The 22,060-nt window shown below is 38.9% G+C and overlaps 1 protein-coding gene across 4 annotated transcripts in view; it reads right to left on the minus strand.

Annotated features, from left to right (window-relative positions):
- Nucleotides 1-22,060, minus strand: part of LOC119787130 (partitioning defective 3 homolog) — a 349,189-nt gene that overhangs the window by 73,590 nt on the left and 253,539 nt on the right. For all 4 annotated transcript variants that reach the window (XM_038290773.1, XM_038290770.1, XM_038290772.1 and 1 more), the window contains 2 exons: nt 17,844-17,972; nt 6,033-6,308 (listed from right to left, as the gene is read on the minus strand). In XM_038290773.1, the coding sequence (XP_038146701.1) occupies nt 6,033-6,308; nt 17,844-17,972 (405 nt within the window). The remainder of the gene's footprint in view (nt 1-6,032; nt 6,309-17,843; nt 17,973-22,060) is intronic.

The following is a 22,060-nucleotide window of genomic DNA, read 5'->3' on the forward strand; positions in this document are numbered from 1 at the left end:
TTGTGGCAAAATATGTCAATACTTTCATGCAAATAACCAAATACCTAACGGTATTGGAAACCCATTCAATAAAGTTAAAGATTAGAACTACCTTGGTTTTTCTCGACTGACTTAAATTATTGTCCAAATATTTAACAGGTTTACAAAACCGAAAATGGCTTTTCAGCTCCAAATAAGGATGTTTTTAAATTTTATTTTGTTACAGTGCATCACATATCTTGTAATTTCTTTAGTTTCCTATAAAAGCGTCAAAATAAGGTACTTGAAAATCTGCATTTGCTCTTTCTAAAAAGACTAATTGGAAAATTTGACATATACAGACTGTTTAGTGGCCGTGTTGTTCTGTGTGTCAGTGTTTAGTTCTTTAAAAAAAAAAAAAAAGATTATTTGGGCTGTAGTTATGTCTTTTATTTTTAAATTACTTTATCTTTAAGCCAAAGCTGTTGGAAATTTCCACATAGATGGATGAGACCTACAGTTCTTCCTTGTGTGGGAAGCTGCCATGTGTGCTCTGGCTCTGGCACAGAGCTGGGACACTTTATTCCCCTGTCAACACCGTGGAGTCTTATTCAAGGCAGAATCTGGGTACCCGGTACAGGCTGCAGCATACCTGTCACTGCTCTCAGTGTACGACACCCACACACCTTTGATTCGTCACCGTCACTCCTCCTCATTTACAGCTAACATATGTGGCATGGCGACAAAAGAGACAGATACACATGCATTCGGCGAGAGAAAAAAGGATGTTACGGGCACAAACAGAGCGAATACATCCAAAACACGTGAAGTAAAGATGAATTAAGCTCACACATGCACACATTCTCCTGTCTTATCAGTGTATGAACAGCAGCAAGGTAACTGCTGTCTGTTTGTTTGCCTGCGCCGCTGCTTTCTGCTGCGTTTGTGATACAACACGGCCTACACCGAGGCCCCTTATTCCCCCGGTGGAGATGAAATGTAATGGAGCCGATTCAATAAGGAGCGATGCCTCCTCAAAAAGAGAGCACGAAAAAACGCCGGGAATCAAATCACACCGAGGCCCCTGGAGACTTCCCGGCATTCACCGCTGCCTCTTAGATGGAAGGGGAGAAATAAAACAATAGTGCCTAATTCACTGGGCTCTGAATGCAGGGATGGAGTGGGATGCAGCAAGTAAAGCTACGTTTTCACTGAAGTCAGCTAATTAACTGCATTAGATAGGAACAAAACACGGGGTTAATGAGCTGGGAAAACACTTTTTGGATATCCTTTGGTACACAGTTTCATCGGATTAGGAGAAAATCTTTAAACTTCTGCAGAGTGCTTTTCTTGAACTTACTGAGCCTAAAAAAAAAAACAAAAAAAAAACAGAAGTTCTATTATGTAATCTGAATGGGAGCCAAAAGTAAAACACATTTTTTTCAAATGATGCTACACCTTCCCACCTACACCTAAAAACACAAATGCATCACTTGTTTCTGCAATAGAGTTTTCTAATTTCATGTCCTGCTAAAGTCTGCAGCTTTCAATACAGCCAGACTCATCAATGGAAGGAAACAATCCTGAAATTCTGGAGCTACATGTCGCTTCATGGCTTCAAGTCTTTTTTGAGCCCACCGGACCTCATGGACATGCTCCATAAAAGCAAAGGAAATGGAAAACGACTCCCAGGGGATCATGCCAGGCTCCTTTCCAGCCTCTCTGGTTGTTTTTGTTTTTCAAACCACTGCTGTTAAATTGAAACTTGTGACGGTGCGGTGTTTGAAGGAAGAGCAGGCGATTAAAAATGAACTGCAGTGGATATTTTTGCAGCTGCTTAGAAGGACAGTTGAACATGTTGCAGGTCTGGCAGGAACCCAGAGAATGAGAGGTTCTGGTTTTCTCATTAGTGTCCTCTAGTTCGGTGCAAAGGTTATAAACAAATTTCCTTTTCAGCCGCACAAGTTGGAATAACACACAGCTGTGGTTATTAGAGGGACATTTTTCACCATCATTCATTTTAATCAATGCAATAATCCTACTTGCTAAAGATCCTAATGCACCATTGAACTAAGCCAAATTATTAAATGCAGACAGGTTGAAAAAATAATCCAGCACCTAACAATTCACCATATTAAACTAATTATTGGATAATCACTGAATATATTTGATAAATGTGATAATTTAGGATTCACATGTGCAGATTTCAGTCAGTTTCTACATGCCTTCTTTGTCTGACACTAAATATAATCAAATTTAAAATCTAAATTTAGAAGCAATGGTTTTAATTTAAGTCAGAGGTTCAGTAACATATTAGTGTCATAAATCTCATCAATAACCTGGTTTTATAAAACATTTATCCTCGACATTCTGATTGAGGGTTGTTAAAGGGGGTGATTGTCTCCTGTAATACCTGAAACCTGTCCAACCTGTCCATCAGAACCATAGACAGGTTTCAGGTATTACATGAGACAATCACCTAACCTGACTCAAAAAAATTCCGTAGAAGTAATTTTGGGAAGGGGCGAAAAATACTGGTTAGCTGATTGGCCTATGTTGGTGATAGACGGGCCAAATAAATCAATCAGATCAACGAATCATATGACATAGCAGAGTGACGACGAAGAGGAGCCAATTGATAGATCAAACTCTTGCTGACACCAGCCGGCAGAAGAGCAAAAACATCTTTTCCTCTGAGAAAAGCCTCCAGAGCAGTGTTTTGCTCTTCTTTCAGTGAAGAAATACAGTGTAATTCCGATAAAACTTGCTCGATAGCGACGCTAACGCTAGTTTCATCGGCTGAAGCCGCCATGTTCTTTAGACTGAACTGTCGCGCTTCTCGTTGCGTCACACCTCAACCCGCCTCAAAGCCAGTGCTGATTGGACGTTCGTTTGGTGAACAGCTCCAAATTTTCTTCAACGGAGAGTCTCCAGACTGATCTGCGAGTGAAATCTTGAAAGCTCGCGAGATCAGGATGGTCTCGCGAGGCTAACAATCACCTCCTTTAATGACAATCCCCCCCTATAACGAAGGACCATCAGAATCATAGACAGGTTTCAGGTATTACAGGCTAACAATGGAACCAAACGACCCGCTGGTCGGTTTCAATTTGCATTTTTTTAAGCAATACAAGGCCTTGCTAAATAAAGCCTCAAACTCACAGCAGATCCAGACATTTGAATTGAGAGAGCTTCCTGGAGGGGAAGCGAAACGTCTCCAAACCTTGGAAACCAAGTCCAGTGGATTTGTTTTTAAACTTTTACGGAATGTCTAAAATATGCCTACAAACGTTTTAGTCTGCAGGTACCTGCATTGAGTTGCCTTAAGGATTGCTACCCAATTGAATTGTAAACTACAGTACAGACCAAAGGTTTGGACACACCTTGACCTCTTGAAGCTCATCAAGAGAATGCCAAGAGTGTGAAAAGCAGTAATCAAAGCAAAAGGTTGCTACCTTGAAGAACCTAAAATATAAGACATATTTTCAGTTGTTTCACACTTTTTTGTTAAGTATATAATCCCACATGTGTTAATTCATAGTTTTGATGCCTTCAGTGTGAACCTACAATTTTCAAAGTCATGAAAATAAAGAAAACTCTCTAAATGGAGGCCAAACTTTTGTTCTGTACTGTAAATTAAGGAATTTTTATTTTATAGCCACCAGTTTGACTGTTGACATCTTTATATTACTGGATTTTATGTGTTTAGATAATATGCCTAGAAAGTTGAATAAAACACTGTATAAATGTTCAGCCATTAGTAAATATGAAACGTTCTGTATCACAATCAGCCGATAACTCTTTATATTATCTCTGACCCTATTAGCTTAGATCTGAGTCATAATCTTGTGACAGTCACAATGTGGCAGAAGCAGCCATAGTAGCCCACAGTTTAATAATAAACTACTGTGACAGTTTGAAAGCCACCTCATGCTTAATATGGGACATTTAATAGGCGTCTCATAACCAATATGCTCAGAGATTCCTTTCCACACAGCTACGATTCAAACTGACCCCGATAGAAATGTGAAGCTGTTTGTCTAACAGCTAATTACAGCTGGCCTGACATCTGATCCGAGAACTGTTGGTGAGGGAGAAAAATAACATTTCCCCTTCAATCTTCTTCCACAGACATGTTTATACTTTGATCAAATCTCCCTGCTAATATCAGTTCACGCTGCCATTTAAATCCCAAAACAAACAAACTTTTTCTGAGACGCCCTGGTCGACTCTGCTTACCACAGCAGGGGTCTAATGCATTTCCTGCGCTGTAGAGGGGCAGACAAGAAACGGGAAACAGGCTTCTGTATATTCACACAAAATGTATTTGTCTTAAGCTTTAGTGCGATCTGAGAACGGAGTGAAAAATGTTTAAGGAGTTTCAATCTGTGGCACCTATACTGTATCCTCCAGCTAAAGGCCAGGGTTTCAGCATTGAAGAAAACACACTGAATACTGTGTCTAGAGTCACATGAAGGCTTATGGACAAATTAATTATTCAAGCTGGAAAGATGTGAACATGCTTTACACTCTAAAAAGACCACCAGAGGCTAACTAAAGCAAGACTCTTGTCTAAACTCAACAGAAAAGAGGCATACTATCTTTCATCCAATTTCTGCCTGCTGTAACCACATCATATAAAAAAGTCATGTCTCTCTGGGGTTTTTGAGGTGAACGGAGGGACGGAAAACCTGAAGGGCAACACTTCCAATCTAATTGGCAAAGAAATTTACCCAAAGTCATGTCTGAACTTTACTCTGAGGCTTTACTATGAGGTTAAAATCACACAATGTTTTAATCCAAATATATATTACACTTCATCAAACATTAGATTTCAATTTCAGCCGATTAGAGAAAAATGGATTCATAATTTTGCACAGTTATTTTAATAAATTTTTCAGCCGACTTCTTTATAATTTAGAAATTAGGAAACGTTAAGTTTTAGACTAAAGATGACGAAGCTAGAAAGTATTCTAAAAGCTAATAAAGGAAAAAGGTTTTGATTATGAATGCAAAAATAAATAAATAGAGGTCATTACAATATTCTAACAAACAAAATTTGATGACTACTTTAATGGTAATTTATCTGCTATGTATAGATGTTATCTTCTGTTTGACATTTGCTTGCTCGTACTGAAAACTCTGCAGAAGACTGAAAACTTACAACAGCAGCACAATGAATTATGAATCAATACGGGCTCCCGCTCTCTTTAACTTTACGCAGGCTGCCTTGGGCCATTTGGGGATACGTAGAAAGCACTGTTAAGTCAAACCCATTCATTCAGCGGCGCATGTACTCTGCTGCACCCATTCCCGCCGCCCTGCAGGCTCTCCACGATTGCTTCCAAGTCCACAAAATCTATCTTTAGGGCCGTGCAGCACTCGCTCCATTGATTGGAGGCGGTCCAGGACAGGCCTGCAGTGCACAGAACTGCTGCAGCAGCACAGATGCAAAAGATGCAAAAGATGGGTTTTCTGAAATAAATGACAGCTGTCAATCAAACTGTCAAAGGCTCAGGTCACATTTTTTACTACAAAGATTTGAAAATGCTGCCAAGTGAAAAGGTCACATTAAGGTGAAATCAACACGGGAACAGATGACGGAAAGAAAGAGGTAGAAAGGTCAAGGGAGACAGAAAGAGAGACGAATATTCAAAGGTCTCCATTCAGCCGCCGCTTCCCACAGAGTAATTCCACATTCCCCAAAGAGCGGAGAGCCACGTCTCTCAGCTGACATTTACCGCCTGCCTTCTGTTGCTGTGATTATTTTCTTCTCCAGGTGTGAGAGCCAACCTGCACTTTCTGTGCAATAATGCTGCTACGGGATGAACGGGACACAAACCAAGGCCAAAAGAAACCCTTTATACTTCCACTGATACCATGACCATGATGAAAATAAGCTGGGATACAACAGATGAGAAAATCTGACTGTCATTGGAGGCAGAATTTAACTCATTTAGAATCAACACAAATAATGATTTTTTTAGAATGTCATGAAGCCTCAGTAATGAAAGCAGTAAAAAATAAGAAAGCATCAGTTCTTTAGAATGGCCACAAAGCTGTGAGAAGCCTACCTGTCTGTGGATGGAGGCCGCTCGTTTCGGGCCCTGCTGCCTGGTGAGCAGAGGGAGTCAGAGAGCTGGTGCTGGTGATGAACGTCGGGGTAATCGTCTCGGGGGCTGTGGGCCCGGCTATGGCTGCTGTCCACGGAGAAGTTCAGAGGGTTGACGCCGGAGTACGTATGATCCTCCTCAGAGGATCTGTCTAATGTGCGGCCGACGTCCAAGATCTCTGCGTAGTCCCGTTCCCGAGCCTGGCGTTCCCTCAGCTCCCTCGTCTTGGCTTGAATCCTGACGGCAGAGATCAAGGAATGGATATTTATCCTTGAATACTTTTTAGATGTTTAAAGGTTCTAGAACTGTAAAAATAAAATATTAAGAATCTTTCTACACTTTAACAATGGTGGTTAATTTAAGTCAAATCAATCATCAGGCTGAGACCAGCATCCTTCTGTGCACCTGTACATGTGTAAAGTATACTACAACCTGACATATCGATGTGTGACCATCATCTGGATCTGCTTTTATTGCCTTTTTAAACTTGTTGGATAATCTTTCAAAACATCGGAATCATTCTAACCAAATATATTAATAGAGCAGCTTCTCAAACTCTGAATTTCAGTGAGAGGAAGCTCCACGTCTTGAGTAATCCAAAAAAAAAAAAAAAGAAAACTAAAGTAATGAATAAATAATGTTTTTTTTTTTTTAATGTTGGTGCTTTTCTTAAGTCCTACAATGACACCCATAAATATTAAATAAAAATCTACTTATTTACTTATTTTACATGTTTATATTACCATTTTATTTTACGCTGTTGACATCCTTACATAAATCAAATTTAGTCAGATGATGGCACCCTTTTTTTCCATCATTCGTGTGGTGTTTTATTTTCCCACTAGTTAGGAAAATCACAGATTTTGTTTAGTTTGGAGAAGTAAAACATACTTTGAAGTATTTCAGAAAATACAAACCATGTTAGTGGGTCTTAGGAATCTTCTTTTTTATCATTATATGTTATCTATATATGTGACAAGTGCATAGTTGGTCTTAAAAATCTAAGTTAATGACACTAATTGATATAGTATAAGAAGATAATATGAACTTAGTTATTATATAGCTACTTGTATGTCATTTAAGGAAGTTATCAATTATTCCTACTGCCAGAGACTGAATAATTACTCCCCTGTGGTGGATATTTGGTAGCTAACTAATGCTACCAAGGATATAGTGAAACTATAGTAGGACAGTAACAGGAAGCAGTCACACTCGGCTCAGATTCTGCTGTGATGAACCAGTTTCTGTGACAAGACTTCAAGAGTTATTAAATAAGTCACCAAGTTGTCTGCTGCAATACAAGCCAGCAGGAAGGATCTGCATCATCTCTAATCTGTGAATTAAAGTGAAGCTCCAACATCATTATGAATACATTTGTTTCCCGGTCTGTTAGAAGGCAAATAATAAGTTCTTATGTAGACCTCTATAAAAGATTTAGAAATGCTAGGGAAGTTGGTCTGTATCAAAATAAAGGAATATACAAATACACATTTAGTAGAAAGAGCTTTTTGACTGATCAGAAAAGCAGCGTAAAATGGAGATGGTTTAGTCCTGGTTTAAAGGAAAACTAGTTTCTAAATCGTCTACAGAGCATTGAAGCTAAATGATGCATGCTACTAAACTCTGCATTGGTGATTACAGACAAGCACTCTTTATTGTTTGACACCTGGTTGACTAGTATCAACATTTTATGGACCAGAAGAAAGTAATCTGCTTTACCTGGTTTTGATAAGGACTCCAGCTACAGCTCTTTACAGAGCAAAAAAATAGCAGCACTGACAGGGGCTTGCAGTTTCTTATTTGAGGCATCGAAATTATGCTTAGAAAGATAAAATAAAATCAGGAAATAATTCTTTGCTATATTGGATCCAAACACTTAAGTCAAAAACAAGCAAATGGTCTATGGTGTGAAATTGGTGATTCAAAAATTTTACATTTTTGACACAACTCCTACTATGAATACTATGAAACATAGTTCGTGGAAAAAAAAAGAAAAAAAAAAAGGGTTTTGTTAATCAGAGGTTTTTATTCTCTTTAAACTGCATTTAGAAGGCTTAAAGTTCTTAAAGATTTAAAATAAGAACACATGAATAATTAAAACCGTTTAATAAAAGTTTTATTTAAAAAAAATTAAAAGAAGCATTCATTGAATTTGAAGCAGAATCTTATAAAAAAAAAAAAGACAAAAAACAGAACCAACAGACAGTTTGTTGTTTTCTTTTACTTTTCATAACAGCAGAGAGAAGACGTGGAGTTTATCGTTTGAAGTGCCCCTCTGTGAATAATAAACTAAAGGTTAGAGTCTCCTGAACAGTCCATGGATTAAAGTACTGCCAACATGCCTCTTTCCTTCCAAACAAAGCACACCACCCCTGGCATCTTACTGTGTCGCTAAAATCACCATTTCCTTTACAGACATTATCTTTGTGAATGATTTGCAACACCATTTTCTGTTGGCAGTGGGGGACTAACTATCGTAGAGCCCTGTAATTAGAGCCTTGACAATTATCAGGGCTTTACAACTAGCAATTATCAAACTGCTCTCTTCTCTTTATAGGACGCTTTTTAACGACAGCGGGGAAGTGAATGGGACATCAGCCACATGGAAAACCCAGCAGGATAAGGAGGAAAATGACTCCCAGAAGAAAAGAAATTGGAAAAAAAAAAGAAATTACTTTTAAACTAAAAAACAAGGCAGTTACTGAAGTTTCAGAGTAGCTACGCATCAGCAAGATCTGCTCCAACTCCTGCGATGTAGCCTAAACCAAACGTACACGTTGTCCTCGCTATGCGTTGACTCAGCGACTAATATCTCAGAGGGACACTGGGCTCTCGAGGGAGCTATCTTTAAACCCAAAGGGAAAGCTGTGTTTTCTTTCAGGGAGAGCAGGACTTCTAGTAGCAGTGCCTGATTGCATACACAACAACAAGGACTGATAAGATAAGGCCAGACACAGCAATCCACTTCCCAGCCTTACCGGTGTGGGGCTTTCTTCGTACTTAAGGCCAGGATCTGTCAACAGGACCAGTTTCTCATCAAGGAACCAGAGTGAAAGAACTTGTCAGAAGGCTCTTCTCATAGAGGCAAACTCAACTAAGATCAGTTAAGATCAGGCAGGAAAGGCTAAAATTAGCTAGAAATATTTTAGATTGCCTCCCGAATGTGGGCAGAATTCACTCAGAGGTTTGCTGTTAAAAGTTTAACTGGCTGAAAGGAAACAAAAATGTATCAAACACTGATGTTTAGACGGTAAGCAGAAGACGTTTGAACAGATCTTAAATAATAGATGGAAACAGAAGTCTGAGCTTACAGGTCAAAGCCTTTAAATTAAGGTAAAATAACCAAAAAAATGTATATCTTTTTCCCATTGGGTGTACATCTCTGGCATTAGTAACAAATACATTTACTTTATTTCCCTTGCAATATTGTTACAGCCTTATTAGCCTTAGCAATATTTTTGTGGGAATAAAGACACCTTTAGATAAAAAAAATCTGCTTTCTCAATGAACTTTTCGTAAGCGGTTTTAGAAAAGCTAAGTTTTTGTGTGGAAAATGCCTTGAACACATTTTGCTGCTTTGGTTCCTTTAACAGTCAATCTGAAGCAGCATTAAAACTCTTATAGATGAATATCTGCCCACTTGGCTCTAAACCCAGATAAGAATGGTAGATCAGACAGAGAGGCAAGCAAACCCAAAGACCCCAGCTGTTGGTGACAGGATGCTTCTTGTCAATGGAGCGAGTAGAGAAGGTGGTGGCTCTGAATAGGAAGGTCAATGGACAGGTTTTGTTCCAGTCATTGATTAATTGTTTTGTCTCGTCTTTTGTAAAAATGTCTCAAAAATACCTTTTGGTGATGATTGAAAGGTGAGAAACAATAACAACAAAAAGTCTTTCAATCATTTAAACAAAGGTTCTCTTTTTAAAAGTAAGTCATGTTTAATGATGCTGAGGATAAAAGAAATAAGAGGGAAACGGCTATAAGAAATGAGCGAGTGGCACCATAATGACAATCAATAGGAGAGAGAGAGCTACTGTAAGAGACAGTGTTTGAAAGAGCATAGAAATAGCAGGATGGGACATTATGGCTGAAGAAATGTATTCGATGAGTGACCTTTCTACCACATCAAGCCAGAACAATGGCCCATTATGTGCCATTGTATCCAGAGAGCTACAAGCTGGCCTTTTTAGCCATAACGCTGACATAAGTGTCAGACCAGAGTGAAAGGCAGGAAGTACAAGAAGGGAAAAGGTCGGGAGGGATAAGATGGCTGCTAAAAGCTCCTTTTGGCTGATAACACGTGTGGATTGTTGTTTTAAAGATTTGGCACCAAGTACCTGCCATGACGGTGTTAATGAAGTCCTTGAAATAGGATTTGCAAGGACATTTTGAAAAAGTCTGTGAACGCAAAGGAAACTGAAAATTCATGTGGAAATGTACAAATCTGGATGAGAAGTGGTGATGCTGAGCAACTGTAGAGATCAGAGAAGGTTTACTGTGAGACTATTGTTTATTGTGCAGTGTCTTGCTTCCTCCTGGTATTGAACTGATTTATTAAATGTGTGGGGTGATTAGGGTACAGCCCAAAAGTTGTTGGGTCAAGACAATGTGAACAGGGAACTTGTTTCACTATATTATGGAAATTTTTTTAAAATCCCACTGATGTTTTAAAACAGTTTTTGGTTTTTAAGCTAAAGCAAGAACTGTCTGAGGTGATGGGAAAAACATCTCAGTTGCATTAAGTCCTGACTTTCACTAGGTCATTTCAAAAACTTAAAGGACCAATAAGCAATACTCCTTATTTTAGATAGAATTAAAAAATAGCGAAAAACTACAGGTATCTTCTTTGATGTAATACGGTGAGTCCTCACACACAGTCACTCTGTGTTGTTCTCCAGAGTCTTATTTACAAGCTGAACAGGCTGCGCATGAATGCATGTATGTATGTCCACGTGAATAGCTGCCACACAGAGTTCAGTTATAATTGTTATTATATAAAACATTTTTTCCTTGATAACAGCATTATAGTTATGAGTTACTTGCTTCTTCAGAAGACATGCTTCTCTTAAAGGAATAGTACACCCAAAACATGATTAGCCTTTATTTTCTACTCACCCCCATGCTGAACAACACCCTGGAGTACTTTTTTGATATCTCAAATGCATCTGGAGATCTGGGAGGCTTCTTGCTGTCTGCTGATATTCAAATAATGGAGGTCTATGGTGCCCGAGACAGAAAGGTCCATAAAAGTCCACAAAAAACGTGTCAATATTCCTCCATACTGCTCGTCCAATGTATTACAAGTGTCCTGAGTGGGTAGCATCCAGAATTTACTCGAAACGAAGTCATTTAAAATGTATTTAGAGCATAAACAGTAGTGTATAGGATTTCCTGAAAGCGCGCACATGCGCGTTCACGACGCTACGGAAGCCGGCAGACCAAACCAGCGCATTCTGCTCGGCAAAGAACTCATGCTCTTCCTCAACACTGAAGTCCTCAGACATTTTTCTTTCGTTGTTTCTTTCTTTGCACAGGTAAATAGCACATTTCTTCTTCTACGCTTGCATTATTGGCAGAGCAGACGCTGAATGCGCACTTTCATCTGGTTTGGTCTGCCGGCTTCCGTAGGCTCGTGAACGCGCATGTGCGCGCTTTCAGGAAATCCTATACACTACTGTTTATGCTCTAAAAACATTCTAAATGACTTCGTTTCGAGTAAATTCTGGATGCTACCCACTCAGGACACTTGGAATACATTGGACGAGCAGTATGGAGGAATATTGACACGTTTTTTGTGGACTTTTATGGATCTTTCTGCCTCGGGCACCATAGACCTCCATTATTTGAATGTCAGCAGACAGCAAGAAGCCTCCCAGATCTCCAGATGCATTTGAGATATCAAAAAAGTACTCCAGGGTGTTGTTCAGCATGGGGGTGAGTAGAAAATGAAGGCTAATCATGTTTTGGGTGTACTTTTCCTTTAAGGTGAAATGTCAATATTTTTTTAACGTATTAGAAATTTGTATTACTTGTAGTGGAAATCCGTTTTACCTTAGCACTAAGTCCACCCTTATGGTTTCCCAATTTACAAGAACACGAGTACGGATTTGTGTCCTCGCCTAGAATACAGGAAAGTATGGACTTGGGGAGAACAGGAGCACACAGCATAAATATGGGTCAATTGCAACAGAAGCGTACTGATGACATCACCACACGCTCGGCTCGTCTGGAGCTGCATTTCACTTCCTGTTATTAATAGTCTATAGATAATATTAAATTCTTATTTCTTTTATTTATTGGGGAAATAACAATTAAAAGTCAGATAAATAGAAATCAAATGAACAGTTTGTCAAATAAAGCAACAAACTCGCCATCAGAGCCAGTCATTCTTCACACTATGCCGAGAGAGGGCTGCTGCAGACGGGCTTAAATCAGCCCTGCGTGCGGATAGCCTCGGAGGTCTGCTGGTTTCTGCGGTCCTCTCAATATCGGAACTTTTTTTTAAATTACGTACTTTATCAGTAAATGGGCCATATAGTGAAGCTTAAAAGTATAATATTCTGACCTCAAATGATCTTAAAACATACTTAAATAGAACAACGGCAACAGAAAAGAGAACTTTTAACTTCACTGGAAGCTGCTCCTGCCGCAGTGCATGCTGGGAAAGCTGTCAATCTCAAGAACGGACAAGTCTGCTCTGATGCATCCTGGGTAAACAGGGTGGGGCGAGGACAACATCCGGGGACTTTGTCCGTTTCCAGTCTTGTGTTCTTGTGAATTGGAACAGTACTAGAGCTGAGGCTGATTTTTCAGGAGTACATGGGAACGCACAAGTACACATAATGAGAAACGGCCATTGAATGACTCTCAAAATGCAGAGCAGAATGACAGTCCAGGTGCAAATCAGGATTAGGTTCTCTCAGACAGAAACATTGCTGCTCTGTGCCTCACTTTCTTGTTGCCATTCCCACTCCAAGAACCCTATTAAACATTGGCTTTAGTGACTGCATTCAGTTCAAGCTCTTTGGTTTAAAATAATTGTTTGGTACGATTGAGGCACAGGGGTTGAGTTTGTGATCCATGAACCTTAGCTCACAAAGCTCGAGTCATTGGTTCAAGACCCTTTCCATCAACCTTTACTGTATATCTGAAAACCACAATAGTGTGAAATGCAAGGGAAAAAACTTTAAAAATAATTTTCCTTTTTTTTTCTCCTGCCCTGAAAGGAAAATAAAAATATAATTCAAAGGCAAATTTTCTAAGTGTTCGATCTTGTAATACTGTGTTTAGCCACTAGAGGCAGTAAGGTAATAAGACAAACACTCTTGACTGGTATCCAAGAATCAAGGTCCCAAATATAAAATTAGATTTTTGCAAAGTAAAATGAGAGAAAAATCGGGAACAAAAACTGTGTATTCATTGGCCATGACATGTGGTTATATCAATCTTGTATTTTTATGAACAATAGAGAATTATTTGCAGAGATAATCCACCATATCTGTAGGACAACATCACAGCTGCTCTTTGTTAGGATCAAGACTATTTCCCAAATAACCTTAGATTTGCTGTCAGTCAATGATCATCACAGTAAATAAGACATGGATATAAGAAATAATGTGGCAACAATTTAGATATGAATGCTTAAATGATTATATTTATTTATGTTTTAATTATAACAGCTAAATGGAAAGTAGTTGGGAAACTTGCCTCAAAACACAGACTGAGGAAAAAAAGCTCTTAGCTTAGATTTCTATGTCTTTTTTTCTATCTCTCTGACTATACAGTTGAAGAATATAGCCAACAATGACAAACACGTTTGCCTTTGATTTTTTTTTTACTTGTCTTGCAGGGAAGGAAAAAAATCAAAATAGTCTAGTTTTTTTCCCTTTGCCTTTCAGGGCTTCCGTAGTTAACCCATCAAGGAAACAATGAATTGGATTAATTGTGATAACTCAATTATTTAAAGAATAGTCAACTAATTTAGTAATCCATTAATTGCTAATTTGAGTATATAGACTCTAAAAGATGATTTTAGCTGAAAGATGAATCCACTCAAAGAAATTATTTCTTAAAATATATTCAAGGTGAAAACCTTTTTGTCCTTTAATATTTCAGTTCAGGCCCAGTTTTAGTTTCTGTTTCATTGAGTTTAAATTCTGTGTAAAATCTTATTTAAGGAACTTTTTGCTATACGAATATTAATCAATTGATCAAAACAAGAACTGAGAGATTAATTTATTAGTAAAATACTCATTAGTTGCGGCCTTAAATAAACCTCTCTCTTAATTCCATTTAAAATAAGTCTAAAATAAAGGCCACAAGTGCATAAAAACATATTTAGGTTCAAAGGTAACTTAAACATTATATTCACTCATAAGGGCAGTTATCCAGATGGTTGTGTAATTATTTGTTATTTAAAACCCCTAAAGTTATCTAAAGCAGCATCAGGTCTATCAGCCTTCATTTACCTGTTCATTCAGTCATAAAATCACCTTCATATCAGTGCAGTTTTTTTAGTAGTACTAAACCAAAACCTTGCAGTGCAGAAAAAGATGAAAAGACCACTGTCAGATGAAAACATCTGATTTGGCCTTTGTGTTGAATTAAAACTAAGGACTGTCGTTATATTATGTGACTTCTAAGCACTACAGGCATAAAGAAAGAATACAAACCAGATTTTTACAACAGGAAATCTTGTATAAACATGGGCTTTAATGACTCCTGCCCTTCAAGCGCTGCCTGGGAATTAATTAGCTGACAGAGCTGTAATGGTCCTGGCTTTTATAAACTAGTGCCTCCAAAAAAACTGGCACATCGCCCAGCTGGCATTTAATTTAAGAAGAAAGGCTTTACTTAGATTTGCCATCTTGGACCTGTTGGTGTTAAGGGAAATCACATCGCTATATTAAGGCTTATTATTATTTATATGTTATTTAAAGTTTGAACATGAGGCAATGACATGTAGGAAACCTTCGGGGTGTAATTTAGTCATATCAGGGGCTACGCTGCAACGACCATCAAACATCCAGAATATTTTTCAGTCACTTCTATTCTTCCATCCATACATGCGTCAGTGTAGATTAAAGTTATAAAGCTGCATTTATTTGCTGTGGTAAGTCTGCATAAGTTCATAAAGAAAAGAACTTAATGATGTTTTCTTAAAACATGGACGCTCTCATATTAAGCTAAGCTTTCTCTCCAGTCCAATAAGTATTAAGAATGGACATGTAAATTAGTGGGAGGAACCGGCTCTGGTGTTCCCACAGCATGCCGCTCGGAGCCAAGGCGTTTTTAACGTGGGTCGCTTGCCGACTCTTCTGAGTTGGGTAGACACGCCTAGGTGAGCTGTTCCCGCTGCCACTAAAAGCCAATCGTTACCGGGTTTAAACAGGTTTTTCAGCCAATGAGAAAGGTTTGCTGTGCAGAAAAAGAATATAAACCACAGTCATCACAATTGAATAAAATAAAAACTGAGGTAATAATCTTTGGACTAACAGAGGAGAGATTAATTTAACTCACAGCTTCAGCTTCTACAGCTAGAAACCAGTGATTGTGGCCAAAACCTTGGTATTATCATGGACTCAGACCTGAACCTTCAGAGGCACATAAAGGCAGTTATTAAGTCAGCCTTTTATCATCTGAAGAACATTTCCTGGATTAAAAGACTCATGTCCAAGCAGGATCTAGTAAAACTCATCCATGCATTTATCTTTATTAGGATCAATTACTGTCTTTCTAGGTCTGCCTAAAAAGTCCATCAGACAGCTGCAGCTGATCCAAAACTCTGCTGCCCAGGTTCTCACCAGAACTAAGAAAGTAGAGCACATCCTCCCCGTTCTGAAGACCTGCCACTAACTCTCTGTAGCTTACAGAATAGACTTTAAAATCCCTCTGCTGTATATCAGATCTGTTGTCAGTGTATCAACCCTCCAGATCACTCAGGCCTTCTAGTTCCAGCCTACGCTGTACACCCAGAACTAGAACTAAACATGGAGAAGCAGCATTTAGTTCCTATGCTCAACTGACTTAAACAAAGTCCAAGAAGACTGTAAAAGTGCTGAAAGCCTGAGTTATTTAAAGTCAAAGATATAAACCAATTTCTTTGGAGCTTTTGACTGTTTAAGTTGTTGAAAATCAAATGTTAATGACGTCGCATCAATGTGACAGAGATTATTTAGGCAGCCGGGTCCCATTCAACTTCCTCTTGCCTGTGGGACTCGATAGGGGAGACATAGGCTGGGTTTCAGCTGAAGCTACGTAAGTAGCCACCCAATACCCTACGGAGAAGAGCCTGTGCTCGCTGGAATGAGCCAGACTGCAGACTGACAGATTCAAAAAGAAATGAAGGTAATGTCTTGTTTGTCCTGCGTTCGTAACCAGATACAGCACAACGCAGTGTTTTGTGAACCGTCAGCTGAAGCAGATGAGAAAACTATCCACTTCTGGTTGACCAACTGAACAGCCAGGAGCAATTGCTGCTTGCAGAGGAGCCACTAGAAACGCTGACCTGTGCCACACTGGTTCTGACGCTGTCCTGAACTACGAAATTCTCCGTACCATGACCCATTGGTTCAGCCGCTGTTGGGAGCTGCGCTGCTGCCATCTGAGCCACTGCTTCAAAGCTACAGTGTATCCACTGCTGTCCTTTTTGCAGATACCCTGCAGATCTACCTTTGTTGTTTGCATCAGAATAATACAGATATCTTCGAGGGCCGCCTGTTGACAAACAGATTGGGCACCTGAAATGTTACTGAAGCAAAAATAACCAGAGCAAACAGGACATCACTCTGCACTCCTTCCATTCAACTGAGCCAACAAGTACACCTTCTTTCCCCTCTTTTCCTCTGATGCTTAATGGATACTCTGCTTGGGTGAGAAATAGGTAAATAGATATTTTTTATGTGTATGTTTGTATGTGTTGTTTGCGTTTCATTTTCACAAAGCTTTAAATGAAATGCAAGGGGCGGAGGGTACAGTAGTAGGTACGTATACTCCCAGCTTCACACAGGAGATATTCACTGAACAACCAAGTGACTCTTTCAACAAAATAAAAAACAAAAACATCTTTTTTGAAATATTCAAAGCACAGTAAAAACGCAACAAGTGCTAAAACTTTTGTTGGACCTTCTTCACCCAATTTGAAAGCAGCTCACCATCCTTAAGCAACTTAAATAAGCTGCGACCCAAAGCAAAGGCATTGCTGTATCTCAACCCATGAAAGCTTCAGCAGCTGTCCATAACAAACTACTCTTCCAGTTCTCAGTTCCTCTGCTGTAAGTATTTTTATGTCCTATAACTATTTTTATGTAGGAGCCCTTGAAATTATTACAATGATCACTTGTATTAAAAAAATGGTGTACAAAAATACTAGAAAATGTCAATATCATGTCATAACATTTTAATAGTTCAAATAAAACCTTCAAAGACTGGCAGTCGAAATTGTGACTTCCTGACAATAGAGGGGTAGGTGGAACTGGAATATGGAGGTACCATTACAATCAGCCAACATATGGTTACTCAAAAACAGTTTTTACAACATTTTATGATAATTATATTGTATTATGATAAATTATTTCCCTCATTAACACTAGTAGTGGTGCATAATGCAGCTCTAAATGATCAATCCTGTTTATTATTTAGAAGTATGCTCAAGTTTATTCACAGACAAAATGTCATATGGCAAAGTAGAAAATAAGAAAATTACATTTTGGTTTTGTACCATATTCTTCACCCGTTATTAATTTCGTTAATGGTTATACAAGTTAACCTTACCTCTCTTGCTCCATCCTCATCTTCATCGTTTCTTCATCAGAAACCTGTGTTTCCTCTGGTCTCCACTTACTCGATCCTTTCCGATCCATCTTCTCTGCAGGCCGCTCATCTTTGCGATACTTCCCAAATCTGCAACACCAAAACATGAGCGTTCAATGTTAAAGTTGTTATATATAAGAAGGCACTGCGGAGATTAATGTAATAAAAATGACTTTTTTACTTCATGTTTTATTTCAAGTTACTACTAGCCGGTCAAGTTCTTCTATGGCAGAAGTATTCAAGAATGAAATTATCCAAAATGTCTCAACATGAAGACGCCATTAGTAACCACTTTCAACGAAACTAGGGGGAAGATATCAACCTGCCTGCATCGAACTTCACACTTGACAAAATGCAGTTAACCTTGTACTGTTTTTCGTGCAACATTACTGGTGCAAATTTAACAGTAGTGTTCCTTCCTAGCTGTGGCTCGTAATGTTAGCAAAGCATCTTTAGGCTAATAGCTGTCCTTTTTATGAACAGAATTCTGAATTCATATCAAACAGCTCTGTCATTAGCCAGACATCCCAAGTTCCAAAAACTCATTTCAGGGAGATGCTTCAGATATGTGCTGGAACAGACATGGTTACTGATAGGTCCTTTAGATCTACTTCATTCTTTTTCTTTACAAATTCTGTTTTACTAATTATTCAAAAACAATAAGGTGATAGCTTCAGTGTAATTGAGATAGGATCCCAGTTTTCATCTGTTAAATGTTTTTTTTCCACAACAAATAAAAAAATTCTCAAATTTTTACAGATGAATTTAACAGTTTTTCTTGAGTTCTAATTCAAATTTTATAAAAAACAGTAGTTTTAACTTAAATTAAGTCAAAAATATGTAAAATTCCTAAATTATAAATGTATATTAACCTCATAAGAAAAATAATTTCTATTGAAAATAATTTAAAAGAAATTTCCCTTCATGCAGCTCTCTTGATATATTTGAATCCCTTGCCCTGTTTTTTATTTCATGCTTTTCTGGGCCCCCATAAAAACATGCTGCCCCCCTCCTGGCCCCCTGGTACATTTGGTCTAGATCCGCCACTGTTCCTCACTTTCACTAGACGTGGATATAATAGTATATTCTGCTGTAAAATTAGTCCTATATTTTCGTTTTTTACTCGAGGATTCAACCTCTGCCGTTTCCCAGGATGCACAGCTTTGAGTGGTAACTAGGTGACTGCCAGAGAGTAACCCAGAGAAACTTATCGGACTGATCCAATCAGCTCTCTGACAACCATTCACCTGGAGCGCTGGTTGATCAGAGCATCACTCAGATCAGAGCAACCTCCTCCCCACACCCCGCTCTCTCTTGTTGTCTGCGCAATCGAACTAGTTCTAATCCGCACATGATGCATGAATTAGTGCCTGCACGCTCTCACTCGCATTAAAAAACATCACCTCGCAGAGTGTAAAGTCTCGGATAATTTATCCGAGTCACGGGCATCCATGAACAACTATCGATATCAGGGAGACTCCCGCAACTTTGTCTGTGTCTCAAAGTGAGGTATAATGTTGTTATGCAGCTGCATTCAGCATAAGTTCGCCCCCTGCTGGCCCAACTGCATAAAAACAAACACCAAGTCCCCCTCTGCATTGTGGCCAACTTAAGCTTAACTTAAGATTTTTTGCCCTTTTCAGGCAAATTTTCCAGTCATGAGATAATTTTTCAATCGGGCCGACTTTCAGCCTGATCGTGCGTCATGTAGTATACAGGGGACTACGAGAGGTGATCAACCTCTTACGACCACCTCTCCATCAGGAATCAGGGGATCGAGAGAAAACCAAACATGTTTGAAATTGCGTCGGCCATCATGGGCATGTGAAAACAAGGATTCTTCTTCTTCTTCTTCCTCTCTGATGAAAACACAGAATCAAGGCGGGGGTGCAATGAGTGAAATGAAGTTCGCTCTGTAAAATCCACAAACCATAGTAGCCACGTTTGCTCAGCCATGTCTTTATGTAAATACGTCGACGCCTTTTCTTTTTAGGGCTTTCAGCACATAATTGAACAAATTGCCAAGGCAGCGCGTTTCTCTCTAGTGAGCTTCATATTCCTCTTCTACTCGTTTGGCTTCTGGATAGACAAGTTCGAGAAGCGCCATCCCACAGCGGAGCTGAGTGCGACCTGGTTTTAGATGTACAGTGTGAGCAGGTAGGTTGCATCAGAGCGTCGGGTCACAGAGTTTGAACATACATCGTGAGCTGTGAACTTTTAAACCTTGCAGATTAGTCGTACAGTGTGAGCTGTAGCTGCATGCAACGATTGAAAATATCGCAAAGTGTTTGCCCGGCTTTAGCGATTTTGTCGCTATATCAAATGCCTTTTCAGACCCTTTTAGGGATTTTTTCCAAAAAGCGACAAAAGATAAATCTAGAAACTTTCTCTTGTCTTGTTAGAAATTTTTGGTGACAACACAAATCATTAATCGCCCTGAGTTTATGATCTTCAGCGTACAGTTGGTGAACAAGCCCCTCCGCCCTCCTAAACACAGGAACTCCGACGCAGAAGCTGCAGCCTGTGTCTGCAGTCAGGGAGTAAAACCACTCTCCTCTATTTACCCGTAAAACATCAGTTGTATATGCGCAAACCTTCTACTGATCCCCCTGAAATAAAACATCTGAATGTAAATATTGTATTTAACTTTTTTTTTTCCTTAAAAAAGGTTGCAGTGAAATACAATAGGGCATAGGCATGGTTTCAAGCGCCTCAGCCAACACCCCCCCCCCCCAGCATCTCAGGGCAGAGATAAATGACATTTTTTAATTAACTACTTTAGTGACCTAACATTTTAAATGCTTAGATGTGTTATTAATAATTCAAATTCAGATGGGTGATGAATAACTGAGAACACATATTTATACTTTACACTGTCTTTAAACAAAATTATTTAAAGATTACTCCACTTAACCAACTTTAGGAGTTCAATTAATAGACTGAAGATCTTTTGTTAACGCTAGTAGCCGCAGCTAGGAAGAAACCGGTAATTTTTCAGGAGGCAGGGTTTTCCTGAGAAGTAGCCAGTTTACTTTCTCTGGTCGGTTCCACCCTGAAAGTGACAACAGTCGACATGAGCGCAGAGAAACAGGTCCACACACGAGTAGTTAACAAGAATAATTAATAGTCCCATGAAAAGCAAACCGCCATCGCAGAGAAGGAGCATGGACTCAGCATTTTATGTGTTACTTTTTTATAAAACTGCTCGTATGAGTATTTAATACGCACATGCAGAATTTTCACTCCATAATTTTTGAGTTAATCTAAAAGCTACATGAACTATAGTATTTACTGAGCCCCTCAGTAAATACATATAGTTTTTTCTACCTGTATTTAATAAACCTTTGTCTGTGGAAGTGATTAAAATTAGACATTTCAAGGAATTGGAACAGGGTATGAATAATTTTGGAAACAAGTGTATTTAATATATTTACAAGGACCAAGAATATGTTTTAAAAAAAATCCCTAACATTTTATATCTGAAAAGGAATCACTGATTAGAGTATAAAGTCCTCTTGAACCAAATTGCAGCAATCTGACTGGAAATGCGACCCAAACTCTGCAGAGGAGTGACTTTACACTGAATCAGGCTCTCAAATGAAGCATTTAAAAAGTTCTCCTCATGAGTTCAGACCCAATTCAGCCCGTTTAAAGTTCGGGAGCAGACGCAGTAATTATATTCATGGGGAGGGAACGATGCCTAATGAAATAGAAGCCTTTGCAGAGATATTTCAGCTTGATTGACCCAGTATAAAGCTGCAGCCTGTTGAAGAAATGACTTTGGCACCTAACTCGCTCCCACAATGAACCTGCGTGATTATTCACAGGGAAACGGGTCCGCCGAGAATATCTACGACTTCCAAAGTAACAACGGAGATAGAAACCAAAAGGCTGCATGTGAATTAATGGGAGACACGGAAGAGGAGGAACAAAAACACAGAAGAAAAAAATAGATTTAGTCTAAATCAAAAATGAGAATAAAGCTAAAAGGAAGAGTACAAGGGCACCCTTATGTGAGGTTAAAAGAAACAATCCAAAGTCACAAGATCAAAAGCAAATCAGATGCTGGTATTCCCTCCTAAACCTCAAGTGTGTTTGAGGATAAAAGAAAAAAAACCTACACTACCTGAATTAGTAATTAGGACGACAAAAAAACAGAAAGATTGAAAAGTCGAAGT

Source organism: Cyprinodon tularosa, unplaced genomic scaffold, assembly GCF_016077235.1.
Source record: "Cyprinodon tularosa strain WSP-4 unplaced genomic scaffold, ASM1607723v1 ctg289, whole genome shotgun sequence".
Lineage (NCBI taxonomy): Eukaryota > Metazoa > Chordata > Actinopteri > Cyprinodontiformes > Cyprinodontidae > Cyprinodon > Cyprinodon tularosa.